Below are 14,375 nucleotides of genomic sequence, written 5' to 3' on the forward strand. Positions count from 1 at the left end.
AAAGGCAGAGCTCTTGACCCAGCCCAGTTACATTCAAGAACCTCTGAAAGACACCCAGGAGCCTCAACAGGAGAGGGAAGCAAAGCTGAAGTTGGAAGTTTGGGTCTGGGTTTGAAGTAGGGGAAGGAAAAATGGCTGAGAAAACACCTAGAGCAGAACTCTCTATAGGCCGTGTGTTCAGGGTCCATGTGTATTCCCATCACAACAGCCTCAGGAATATCATGACGCTAACACAACATGACAGGGAGTCTGATGGAAAGTACCCCCAGCTCAAAATTGGGGCCAGTCTTGCTTTTTTTGTCCCCTTACTAACTGTGTGAGTTTGGGTGAGTCATTTCATCTCTCTGGATTTGATTTCCTTACAAGTAAAATGGGGATAAAAATTCTGCCCCACATATCTACATCGGGTAGGTTTTGAGATTCCTGTGGACGTGGCATGGTTTATCACTGACGAAGCCAGTTCATGGGAGCAGGGCTGGCAGAATCGAAACTGACATGTGCCGTGACCAACCTTCTCTCCATCTTTACCCAGGACTGACACACCCATGACTGTCCCAGGTCCCCTTCTCATCTCCTACCCTGTGCCACTACCTGCTAGTCTAGCTTCCTGCTCATCTACACCTCACAACCCCAGCCATTCTGTGCTCAGATTCCAACACATATGCGTATGTCTTCACAGGTGGGTTTCCCAACGGGCATGCCTCTGTGTTGATGTGCCTGGAATGGATTAGAGTGCCAACATAGTGGTCCCTTAGATTTCCATTTGGCTGGCTGCGTTTGGGATGGCCAGAGTACTCCTGCTCGTTGCAGGACTACCGTGAGCAGCCTTATCTATGTACCACCATGTACCATATAAATATAATTTTCCACAGTCCATGACTTGAAAAAATGTTGGAAGCAGTGCCACACACACATAGAATTCACATTGGACACCTGAGTAGGTATGTGCCTTGGGTAAGTTTCTTCATTTGTAAAATAGAAATAATAAAACCTATCTTAATAGAATTATTGTGAAGATTAAATGAGTTATTCCTATGTCAAGCATTTAGGGGCTGTGCTAGCATTTACTATGTGTTCAAATAGATGTCATGTATTACTCATATATGACATCAGGGGTTCTTATTTTAGAATTCATGGATGGGCCTTGGTAGATGGCATATCCCCTGAAATTGCAGGTACAGTTATCTGTCTAAATGCCTGGACTCTGGGGAGAGAGTCCTTGGCTTGACTCAGATTCTTAAAGAAGTCAGTGGTGGGAACACACATGTCTAGTTCATATGGTTCCAAATATTCACATACTTACTAATAAACACTCACAAGCACAAACATATATATGTGGATATAGGGTACACACTCACAAGCCACTTTTCCCTCTGTTTCCATAACAGTTTGCCACCATTATTCACCAATTCTGAATCAGAAGGCAAGTAAGGAAGGCCCGACCTTGGGCTGCCTCAGGTAGTGGTCTATACCCCAAAATGAGGGCGGCTTTGTCTGAGGGCCGGGCTCTCCCTCTCCCACTAGGTTCACCCCTGCTCCCTTTCCTCCCCTGGAAGGTGCTTCAGTGGACTCTGAAACCCACTGGCATGGTCACCATTACCTTGTCTAGAGTCCAGGCCTACATGGCCTGTCCCATTATCTCCTGGTGTTTCCTCGTCACTTCCTCAGCTTTCACGGTCAGGTGGGTGAGGATGTGAGGAAGGCTGGAGAAGTGCAAGTAGAACTGAGATTCCAGGTCCAGCTACCCTGAGGCCCTCTCCTCCCCGGCCTCCTCTGTCTCTGCAGCTTCATTCTCAGCCTCATCAGGTTTGCCAGCTGCCACCTTGGCCTGCCACTCATCCCGGGGCAGCAGCCCATTGTCCACGTCCACACGGATGGCCTTGAGCATGGTGAAGCAGTTGTAGAGATCGGGGGCCCCCGCCTGGACCTGGCAGCCATGCGCACTCAGTTGCACGTCCCGCAGAAGACTGGGGATCATCACCACCTGCTCCATGTTGCGCACCACGGCCGAGTACCGGTCCATGACAGTCAGCAGGCAGTTCTTGGGGTAGCACTTGGTCAGCATCTGCATGGTGGCTTTCTCTCCCACACTGAGTCCAGCAGACTGCCCCAGAACTATTTCCAGGCTGTTATTTTTATGTCTGGATGCACAGCAGTTTGACAGGATGCCAAGGGCCAACCAGTGGGTACACAGCCCTCTTTTAGGCCAATCCCAGGGCTTGGGTCCCAGCATTGGTATCAGGCGATTCACCTGCCCAGGGACAGAACTGCCAGACTTCAGCGCTCCATGACTGCCTCAACTCCTCCTTCACGAGCTCACTGGGCCAGTTAGAAGGAAGCCTTTCCCTTTGGCAAGTGATGCACTTGACCCCAGGGTAATCATTAATTTTCTCAGATCATCTGAGACCAAGCTGCCTCTTGGCTGCCTGTGTCCTAGTGCGCAGCTCCCTTCTTCAACCTGGGTGCCCTGGCTGTGAAATGAGCAAGGGAGGAGTGTGATGCAATGAGACAGCTTAGTGTGTGGCAAAGAGCACTCATGTGGGAGCCAGAAGCCCAGTTCTGCCATTTCCTGGCTATGTGTCTAATTATTTGCTGGCTAACATTTACTAAGCACCCACTTCCTATCAAGTTCTCTAGTAAGCTTTTCACCACAACGCTATGATGAATGTTTTCATATTCCTGTTTTACCATTGAGGAAACTGAGGTAAGACAGTCAAAAGTAACTTTCCCAGTGCCATTGGAACTGGGATTCCAGTCTGGAACCACCTCTTTTCCACCTCCAGTCAGGGCTCTAGAATGATGTGTGAGTTGCAAAAGTTATACAAGTTAACGGGATCCATATCCTTATATGTAAATTTGAGGAGTTGTGAGGGTGGAAGAAGATAAAGCTAAAGAAAATACTTTGTAAATCACAAAGTATAGTTCCCAGATATATTATCCTTGCAGATTCTAGATTAATGCTGAGGTCCCTCTCAACTCTGTGATTCCATGAGTTATAATGCTTCCTCTTTACCATTGACTTAGTCCTTTGGTCAACAGTCTTGGAAGGTAATAATCCTTTGTATTGCAAATTATCACAGCTGACAAATTGCATTTGCTATATTTATTTATGAGATAGCTAGGAAAATGAGGCCAGTGAGACACTCAAAGTTATACAAGTTAGTGGCAGAGTCAAGTGCACACGACCTCCTGAGTTCTGGTTGAGGCACTTGTCTGCAACATTCTTTGGGTTGGAAAGATTTGCTAAGTGCCTTCTGCCCTCGCATGGGGAGGAGAGGTGGAGGAGCACGTGGGAGAGGATTTTGTCTCACCTAGGCCACCCTCACCCCCACTCAGGGCAGGAACCCCCTCTGCCTCCTCCTGACTGGTAGTCATTCACTGGCCCACTCCCTTCCACTCCTATGGCCAGAGCTATGAGAAAGTTCATCTTTGTGTTAAACTAGATTCTAACTCCCTGTAGACCTTCCCCATTAAATGAAAATACTCACCTCACCGCAAAGTCATGGGCCTTAACTCTGCTATATTAGCACAACAGGGTAGTATAAAAAACCGTCTCCCAGACTTGACCTTGCTCAGTCACACAACAGCCTTATGAGGCAGAAAAACATTAGTATCCCCCTTTTCAGATGAGGAAACTGAGACTGAGGAAGTGGTGGGGGTACTTGCCCAAGGTCTCAGATGTGACAGGAGGAGGCTCAGCCCAGCTCTCCAGTCCTCAGAGGAAAGTGACAGTCATCCCTCTCTCCAAGTCCCCTTCATGGGCTGGCCAGGCATGTAGCTGCAGGTGACCTGGGGTCATCCTGCACTGGATAGTTGGCCTTGCACCTCTAAAGCACAGAGGGCAGCCAAGTCCAGCCATGGGCCTACTATGAGGGCAAAGCTTCTGTCTCAACACTTTCTGCACTGCAGGTTGTGAAGTGGAACAGAGAACACAGCCAGCTCATTCTCCCTCTGGCTGTGTGGCCCTGGGCTTGTCACTGCTCCTCTCTGAGCCTTAGCTTCCTCCTATGTTGTAATAATGATAGGAGCAAACATCGACTGAGGGCTCGCTATTCTAAGCTAAGGTGATATATGCAAAGTATTTGGAACAGAACTCAGTCCTTTGAACAATCCTATGGGGTCAGTAGTCCTCATTCTCAGAGGAGGAAATTGAGGCTTAGGATGATCAAGTAATTAGCCTTAAAACACACTCTATTAGTTCTTAGGCAAGTAGGAGTTGGGATGAGAGGTAACTGCTACCCATCAGTAGTTAGGAGGATTAGAGATGACGTTTGTGAAGTATCTGGTATATTGCAAGACCGCAGTAAACATGCACTGCCTCCTGGCCACTTCCCCTTTCCTAGGTCATGCTCCAATTCCTCATAATTCCTCCATCCTAGGACTTGCTACAAAAATTTCAATTCCTTGTGTACCTGTCCTGGTGCCCAGCACTGCAAATACAGCTGAATGATGACCATCAGTTTCTTCTTGATACACTCTAGGGTCTTTGGTTGTAATGTCCAGTCATCTTGAAAAATAGTCACCTGACTTGGTGGGGGAGGGTCTTTGACACCATGAGGGAGCCACATGTGGCCACAGCACAGCAGGTGCTCGAAACTGCCTCATGGTCCTGATTGTAAGGGGAGGCTCTTTTCCAGAATTCCTCCTCGGGAAAGGAGGCAGATGCCATACTCCTGTCCTGACAGCCTTCGTCATACATGGTGCGTTCCCAGTACGTGACTGCAAACACAGCTGTTGGCAAGATGCATTACCCAGCAGTCCCTCCACCAGACAGCTGGGTAAAGAATTTGCATTAAAGTGTTTCATAAACTATGAGTGGAAAAGAGCAAGTTTCCTAAATTAATAGGTTAAGTGAAAGAATTTAATTTTCATAGATTACTTCAATAACTGCTCGATTAATTCATTCCCAGCCCTAAAATACTGTTTGTTTTGTTTGTTTTATATTTTTATTAGGGAAAATATTCTTAAGATGTTTCCTCCTCAGGAAGATGAGGCTTCCCCTTTGTTTTCAAACACCCAGGATGGCTGAGCAGCGGGTACAGCCAGAGACTACAAGGCTGGACATCGTGGTTTGGGTTCTGGAGCTCCTTCTAGTCCCACTTGTGACCAGACTTCCCAAGCTCCAGGGTCCACAGCTGTAAAGTGGAGGGTTTGGAGACCTCTGAGGGAAAGCCCTTCCAGCCCTTCTGAGCCTACTTCAGGGTCCCTAAGGGTGTTACCCTGATTTAGTTCTCGCATTTTCAAACCGGCACCAAGGTCACTGCCTCAGAACTGGAAAACATGATGTTCGGCCTGCAGGCAGGGCTGGGTGAGCTGACTCAGTGTGGTGGGAGGTCAGGAGAGCCTCTTAAGAAACGGCCTCCTTCCTCTTCTACCCAGTGGCCTGGGGTCACCCTGGACCTCCCTTTCCCCTTTTCTTCAACGAGGGGGCTGATCCTCTCCAGCTCAGACTCTGGGGGACTCCACCTGAGCACATGGCCCCAGGGCCCCGCTGTGTCATTCTGCCTCTATGTGTGCATTATAACCCCACCTCGGGCCAATCTGTTCCCAGTCACACTCCTGGCCTTGCCCTGAGGGACTGAGCAAGTGCCATGTGAGTGAGTGAGTGAGCGAATCGGTAACTGGGGGAATAAATAAGCCCGTGAGTGACTGCAGAGCAGACGGGGAGCCCTGGGAAGGAGGGAAAGGAGGGTCGGTATGGCCAGGGGCATCCAGCCTGCAGGCTATGAAAGAGACTCCTCCAGATCCACCTGGCAGATGAAGGGCCCTGGATAAAATGTTCTGAATCTGCAGCTGCCAGCCAGTTATCAGGGATCTAAGGGGACAAGCTGGACTGAGACAAGTACTAGGAGTGGGGAGAGAAGGAAGGCAGGTAAGAAAGGATGTGGGGTCTTCTCAGGGGGTGTGGTGGGTCGGGTGAGGTGGCCCTTGGCTCAGAAGGGCCCAGTGGACTCAGGTGTCCCTGCTCTCAAGATGCCACGTTCCAGGGTGGGAGGTTATCTTGTCTAGCTGGGCCACTGCATGTGGGGAGGGGATGGAAGTAGTAGAAGCTGGGCTAGCCCTTAAACATCATTCAGTGTCCCCAGTCTTCCCTCCTGCCCTCAGGTGGGGAAACAGGCTGGATGAGGCACTTTACTGGAATGACCTGGCAGAGCTGCCTGTGGCCTCCCACTCCAAGTACCTGAATGCCCCCATGCTGGGCAAACTGAACTGGCCCCAGATGACCTGGGGTCAGTGTCCCCAAGGGCCAGGCCAAGAATACCACGTGTATGTGGTGCAAGAGGTAAGCTGATCAAGTTGTGCCCTGAGGCTGCCAGACTCCAAGTAACCCTGCTTGGGCTTAGACCCAAGCAGCTACAGGGTGGACTCAGACCAAGGTTGTGATAAGTTTTCTACTTTTAAAAATGATTTACATATACACACACACATCACCTGACTTTCATGGGCCTAGGCTGTTTTTCACTCTAGTCCTGACCTGCTGGGGAACATATGGGGTCAAGCACCAGGAGCCACTCCAACCTCTAACCCGAGTCACTGAGTCCCTGCTGTGTGCTCCTACCCCCGGCTGTGCCATGAGGAAGAAGGAGAAAACCAAACAAAGTCCCTGCCCTCCAGAACCCGACTTCCTCTGTCAACAGGGGGATCATGTGTATTGACAGCCTTCTGTGTGTCTGCACTGTGCTGGGCCTGGGGGTATATCAGGGCCCAAGGCGGGCCAGGCAGTTCATATGAAGTTGAAGGAAAACCACTATAGACAAAGCACAGATAAATATGATAATATCATATTGTGACAGTTACTAGGAAAAGAATGAAATGATGAACAAGAGCCTTGTTACTATAAGTGTGGTCTGCAGACCAGCAGCATCTAATCACTGGGGAGCTCATCAGAAATGCAGATTCACAGGCCCTGCCAAGGCCTTCCTGAAACTTGATTTCAACAAGATCCCCAGGGGATGCCTATGGCCTGGGGGTCAGGAATTCAGGCCAAACAGTTATTACCCTCAGGGAAAAAGAAATATCTGTGTTGAGACCTGAATGTTCTCAACTTCTGGAAGCTCTGTCTTCCAGGCGGAGGGGATGGCCAGTGCTACTGATCATAAAATATTCTTTTTAAAGCCACAACTAACTCGCTGGGGAACCTCAAGCAAGTCACCCCACCTCTCTGGGCCTCAGTTTCCCACCTAGGAAATTGAGGAGTTGTACTAAACAGAAACTCTTTCAAACTAAAAATCCACAATCCTATGACTGGAAGATTTGGAGGCATCAAGAGTCAAATGACAGGGGAGGAGGGTACAGCTCAGTGGCAGAGTGGGTGCTTAGCATGCACGAGGTCCTGGGTTCAATCCCCAGTACCTCCATTAAAACAAAAATTTTAAATGTAATTATTCCCCCCTCTCCAGAAAAGAGAAAAAAATTGTTCTAAAAAAAACCCCCCAAATAATTTAAAAAAAAAAAGATTCAAATGACCAGCTAAGAAAGAGCTATTTGAGGGAGCAGCAGGGCCCTGGAGTCCACAGGTTTCCCCAAGAGTCTCAGGCCTTTGCTGTTCCTTGAGAATACAGGTATCTTTGTGGTTCAGGGAATTCACTGCAAACTCTACTGTTACAAAGGCTCCATGTAAATGGCTGACAGGAGTCGATCCAGGAAGCTGGCAGGTCTTCCAGCCTCCATCCCCGTAATACCCGTCCCCCAGTTCTGGGAAGACCCAGTCCTTCCTCCAGCTGATGCAGGTAGCTCCTGGGCAGCCTGAGGGCTTCTGGGCTTGCTGAGTAGTAAAGAGAGGGGCTGCCATGACAACAAGGTGCTCCCTAGTCAGTCAGTCACAGAGATCTGTGTTGTCAGAGCCAGATATAGCCATCCTGCAACCTTGTTGATGAGGAAACTGGGGATCCAGCTTATGCCATGTTTTGTTCACTCCCCTAGAAGGACTTCATCTGCCAGATGCCTCACTTATTATAAGGCTATGACATTAGGTTTTGTTTACTTCTTTTTTTTTAATGGAGGTACTGGGGATTGAACCCAGGATATTGTGCATGTTAGGCATGCGCTCTACCACTGAGCTCTACCCTCCCCTCCAAGGCTATGACATTTTAAAATTCTGTGACCAGATAAGACTAATCACTCATACAGAAAACATGTCTGTCTCTCCTCTACCTGGGAGAGAGACAGGTGTACATCGTCCCTCTGACCACAGGAGCTCAGGGAAGTTCCCTGGATTTGTTGACTGAAGGGATGAATGAATGAAAGCTATGGGGTCTGTCTACCGTTGGTGTGCCTCCCAGGTATTCTTCACTCCTTCCTCCATTGTTCTCATTCAGTACACTTTTACTGGGGTCCCCCCAGGGGAAGCGCTGGCCACAGAGGGAGCCAGGGGAGGCCCCCACCGCCGCCACCAGCCCACGACTCCAGAGAGCTCAGTGGTGATGGGGCCTTGGCTCAGCTGCCTCCTCCTGAGATGGCCAGCCCCTGCCCAAGGAACTCCAAGGGTCATCTCACTCTGCTCACAGTGCTGGCCCCCAGGCTGGAACCCAGGCCAGCGTCCAGGAAGTAACCGAGGACTCGCTCCCTACTCTGGGCAGGTGCTGGGAGAGAGCTTAGTTGGGGAAGGAGGAGACACTGGTCAAGAGCCAGGAGCCTACACACAAAACTCAGCCCATGAACACCTGTCTTCCAGGTCCTCTCAGGCCTCCCAGCCCCAGTCCACACCTTCAGCCATCTTTTGGTGCCTTCTTCCATTTCCAGCTTGGGCTTCACAGTGACTCCTGCTCTGGTGTCTTCATGATTCTTCCCTTCACGGTCTTCCTGCAGTACAAGAAGGACACGCTCCCCCTCCCCAGCTCAAATGCCTCCCATAGTTCCTATATTAGCTTTCTTTGGCTGCTGTGACAAATTATAGGCATAACTCGTTTTTATTGTGCTTCACTTTATTGTGCTTCTTACAAACTGAATATTGCATTTTTAACAAATTGAAGGTTTATGACAACCCTATGTTGAGCCAGTTTATCAGTACCATTTCTCTTTGCCTTCTTTTTTTAATAATTGATGTATAATTAATTTTCAGGTGTACAACATAGTGACTTAATATTTTTATAGATTACACTCCATTTGAAGTTATTATAAAACATTGGCTATATTCCCTGTGCTGTACAATATATCCTTACAGCTTATTTATTTTATACCTAGTAATTTGTACCTCTTAATCCCTTACCCCTATCTTGCCCCTTCCCCTTCCCTCCCCCCACCAGTAAACACTGGTTTGTTCTCTACATCTATGAGTCTGTTTCTGTTTTGTTGTATTCATTTGTGTGTTTTATTTGTTAGATTCCACATAAAAATGCTAATGTAAGTATTTGTCTTTCTCTGTTTGACTTATTTTACTAAGTATACCTTCTAAGTCTGTAATATCCTCCAAATCCACCTTTGTTATTGGAAATGGCAAATTTTCATTCTTTTTTGCGGCTGAGTAGCATTCCATTGTGTGTGTGTGTGTGTGACATCTTCTTTATCGATTCATCTGTTAATGGACACTTAGGTTGCTTCCATATGTTTGCTGTTGTGAATAATGCTGCTATGAACATTGGGATGCATATATCTTTTCTAATGACTGTTTGTGTTTTCTTCAGATATATACCCAGGAGTGGAACTGCTGGGTCATACAGTATTTCTATTTTTAGTTTTTTCAGGAATCTCCATGCTGTTTTCCATAGTGGCTGCACCAATTTACATTCTTACCAACAGTGTACTAGGGCTCCCCTTTCTCCACATCCTCATCAACATTTGTTATTTTGTGGGTTTTGATGATGGCCATTCTGACAAGTGTGAGGTGATTTCTCATTGTGATTTTGATTTGCATTTCTCTGAGAATTAGTGATACTGAGCATCTTTTTATGTGCATATTGGCCACCTGTACATCTTCTTTGGAGAAATGTCTATTTAGGTCTTCTGCCTATTTTTTTGATTGGGTTGTTCTGTTTTTTTGTTATCAAGTTGTATGAGCTGTTTGTATATTCTGGAAACTAAGCCCTCTGTCAGTTGATATTTCTTTAAATGAAATTTTGCACAGAAGCCCAGTGAGTAAACAGATTGAGAAGAAATTGAGTTGGCTGGAGTAGAATGAGATGGGCTATATCTGCATTCTTCTGGCCACTTTTCATTAGCCCTCAGGTTACTTCCAGAGGATCCAGAGACTCCACAGAGCACAGCTGGAAAACCACCAGCCAAGATGAGGTCCAAAGCCTTATCTTGGCATTCAAGCCTTTCTGACTCTGTTTCAGGTCAACAAACCTGTGTCCCACCTCTGAGCCAGGTTCTGGGCTGAGCTGGAGAGAGACACCATGTTGCACAGTCCTGGCCCCCAGGAAGTTCAGGGCCTGCTGGGGGAGGAGGACAGACAATTAAGCAGGCTGCTTCAGCTTAGCTGGGTAATTATCACAAGAGCACGGGGAGCAGAGACGAGAGGTGCCTGGCGAAGCTTCCTGAAGGAGTGGCAACTTTGTGGAGTTAGCAAGGCAGAGAAAGGTGGGAATAATCTTAAATGCAGGATGGTAAGAGGAAAAATGTCTCTCTCTCTTTATATGTATATATATATATTCACTATAAAACTCAAAAAATTGTAAACTGACTATAACTCAATGAAAAAAAAATCAGTACGTACACTGTACACTATATATGTAAATATATAGTACAACACTATAGTATATATTAAAATATACATATATAGCATATATATTCTATATACGTAAACATAATAAATTACAATTTTTCTGACTTCATGCATGTATATATTATTTATGAGTACACATGCATTCAGTAAGTAAAAACTTACATGGGAATGACAACATGAATTTAAAGAGCCATCTCTAAGATAAACATCTTATGATATTATTTATATGTGGAATCTAAAAAATGGCACACATGAACTTATTTACAAAAAAGAAACAGATTCACAAACATAGAAAACAAACTTACTGTTACCAAAAGGGAAAGCGGAGGGGAGGGATAAATTAGGAGTTTGGAATTAACAGACACAAAATACTAAGTATAAAATAGATAAACAACAAGGTCCTACTGTATAGCACAAGGATCTACATTCAATAGTTTGTAATAACCCAAAATGACAAAGAATTTGAAAAAGAACATGTACTACCTGTTCAACAGAAATTAACACAACATTGTAAATCAATCACAATTCAATTTAAAAAAAAGCTATCTCTGGGAAGGGGAGGGCAAAAGGAAGGAGTACACTGGTACTTTCTATTTGTTAGGTCTTTTTTTGCTTTTCAGTCAATCCTTTCTATTTAGAAACCCTGCATTTCTTTGTTTTGATCAAGTCACATAGCCTTTCTTCAGCTTATTTTTGAAAATTCTACCTAAAATATAGTTGTATTTTTTAAACAACAAATAAATATATTGCCATCTTGTAGAGACTAGGGGACTGGATATTATACATCAACATTCTTTTTTTTTTTTTTGTACATCAGCTTTCATTGTCATTTCTCTACAAATGCTGTTGCTGCCTCCAGTGTCCTTATGCTCCCTCTTGCCCAAACCATCAGTTCTTCAGTTTCAGCCTTTAATTTATGTATTACCCATTCCATTGCTTCTCGGCCTTTATTTGCATTTGAAGATATTACTTGCCATTGGTCCTTCGCGGTAACTGCTGAGACTGACTCCTCTCACGGTAATTATAGCTTCTTGAGTCCAACCAGTTTTTTCTGGGTCTTGAGGATGTGATTTGTGTATAAGTCTCTCATCTACTGAAATCATATTTGTAAATGAAATAATAGTAGATTTAAGTTCCACTGTTTTCTCTACAGGATTCATTACAGAATGTTGTTGCACATGTTTTGGTTCTTGCTGCACCAATAAGAGATTTCACAATGGATATTTGTTAGGTCTTATTTCTCAAGCTGAGTGATGGGTACCTGGATATTCATATATTCATTCTCTCATATTTTGGAATACATTAAGTAGTTAGAACAACAACAAAAAGGAAAAGAGGGAACTGTTTTTCAGGTAGAAATACCAGCTTGAGCAAATGCCCAGAGACACGAACTGGCAAGAATACTGACCACTCCTCAACATGCCCCACTCTCCCAAACCCCACAGTAACTTCTCCAAATCTTCACTTCCCCTCTTTCTAACTCACCTCACGCTCTTTTGCTCAGCGTCACCCTCCGCTGCTGGCCTTTCTGACCAGATCAGCCCCTTCCCCTACAGGATAGGCTCTCGTGCGGGTTAACTAGTGTACACCTCCCGTCGGGTCGTTCAATTCATGAATGCATGCGTCGCCCCAGGACTGCCGACTCCAAGAAGGCCGGGCGGGTTCCAGTCCCAGAGCTGGGTCCTGGAGCTGGGCGCCGGCCAGCAGGGGGCGCTGCGGGGCAGGCAGGGACCGGACCTCGAGCCCCCACCTGCGCCATGAGACACGCTGCCGGCGGAAACCTACGAGGTTCCAAGCGGTAACTGTCCGCCTCGTTTTGATCGAAAAGGGCTGGCCGATTGGAGAGAGTGGGAGAAAAATCCTCTTGTCGTTCCAAAACCCCACTCACCAGATAGACGTCATCAAATGTTTCGTGGATGTTTATTAAAGGGGTTTGACTCGGCAGGTGGAAAGCATGGAGCCGATTTCTTTCTTTCCTGCTACTGCTCTTTTTGATTCTGCGGACTAATGTTTTACCGTTACCGGGTGAAATCTCGCGGGTCCCCTTGCTTTTCTGAGAGTCTTCCGTTTATTGTCAGGTAATCTACGAGCAGGCCAATGCTAGAACAAAACTGCCCTGGTTCCTGCCATCTGTGGCTAGGACACCTGCTGGTGGGGGACAGGACTGGGCAGCTTCTCTCCTTCCTCCGCTTGCTCTTCTGCTCCTCCTACCCACCTGCCTGGCTGCCTCTGTCTCTCCAGGACTAGGGTGAGGGAGAAGTCACAGCCAGGAAGGTCTGCTTAACGCTAGAGCCCTCGTTCTCTAAGGAGCAGTTTTGATGGGCTCCTTGGGGACCCACCACACCATTCAGATGCAGAATCTCGAAAGAGAGGGGGTGCCTCCTCCTCTGGGCTGCTTATGGCCTCGGCCATCTCTGTTTATGCATCCCTTCTCACAACTTCCAGCCTCATTCTACGGGAGTCGCCTCATCCCTAAAATGGAAACCCTCTTTCATGTGGTTCTTTCTTTCTTTCTTTCTTTCTTTCTTTTTCTTTCTTTCTTTCTTTCTTTCTTTCTTTCTTTCTTTCTTTCTTTCTTTCTTTCTTTCTTTCTTTCTTTCTTTCTTTCTTTCAATGAAATTTTATTGTTTTTGTTGTTGTTTTTATGGGGGGGATCAGGTTTGTTTGTTTGTTTGTTTGTTTATTTATTATTTATTTATTTATTTTTAGAGGCGGTACTCGGAATTGAACCCAGGACCTTGTGCGTGTAAGCATGCACTCTACCACTTAAGCTATACCCTCCCCCCCCATGGGGGGGTCCTTTCTAAGAAGACTTCATTCATCCCCTTTCTGTGGGGTCTACACGTGCTCTGAGAGAAGCGCACACAGCAGGAAGAGCAATCCCCTGCCCAGTTCTCACAAGGTTCCAGGCCTCACAGCCTTCCCTTCCAAGGCTCTCCTAATAGTTCTCCTAATGTTTTTCTCCCTGGTTCGAGGTGAGGGAGAGAGCTCCCGCCCCTCCCTGGTGAGGTGTGGGTTGGGGTCAGGCAGCGTGAATGCGGTGACCACTTTCTCCTAAGAGATTCTTCTCTCCGGTTCCTGGGGGATGTTGGCTCTCTCCGTGGCCAGCAGGCAGCTGAGGAACTGGGTTTTAGCCCTGCCCTCCCTCTTCCTCCAGAGTTCTGCATGGTTGGTTCAGCCTCTCATTTTAAGTTCAGCAACCCTGGCATTGTTTCTGCTTTTGGGACCTCAGCTGAAATTCCAAGGTGTTTGGAAACGTCTTTGTTTATATTTTAGTGTCCAGCCTTTGCCTTAGGGCAGTGTCTCTAACCTCAACCCAGTAAAGACTTCACCAGAGGATCCACCCCCAACACAAATCTGTCACTGCCCTAGTAAATCCCTTCACTCTCCAGCCACTCAGCATTTCAGCTCCTGGGTTTTACAGATGCTTCCCAGACATCATGCTTTCTCTCACAACTTTGCCTTTCCTTCCAGTAGAAGAGTTCTAGCTCCACTTCTCCACTTGGCTGATTCCTTGAGGCATTTGAAGACCAGAGTCAAAATGTCACCTCCTCCAGGAAGCCTTCCGTGACACTCCCTCCACTTTGCTTCCACAAGCCTTGTTACAAATCGTGTTTTGTTACAATCACTATGTTCTGTACCTGTCTCCATACTGGATTCTGAGCTCTTTGAGGGCAAGGATGGTATTTGTTTTGTTGAGTGTGTTTAAGTT

At 46.7% G+C, this 14,375-nt stretch overlaps 1 protein-coding gene across 1 annotated transcript; it reads right to left on the reverse strand.

The window, feature by feature from the left end:
- Positions 1 to 1,618: 1,618 nt before the first annotated feature.
- Positions 1,619 to 2,083, reverse strand: THRSP (thyroid hormone responsive). The gene is given in 1 exon segment (XM_006220349.4): positions 1,619 to 2,083. A coding segment is annotated over 1 exon segment (453 nt). The 5' UTR covers positions 2,072 to 2,083.
- Positions 2,084 to 14,375: the final 12,292 nt, after the last annotated feature.

This window comes from Vicugna pacos, chromosome 10 (genome assembly GCF_048564905.1).
Source record: "Vicugna pacos chromosome 10, VicPac4, whole genome shotgun sequence".
Lineage (NCBI taxonomy): Eukaryota > Metazoa > Chordata > Mammalia > Artiodactyla > Camelidae > Vicugna > Vicugna pacos.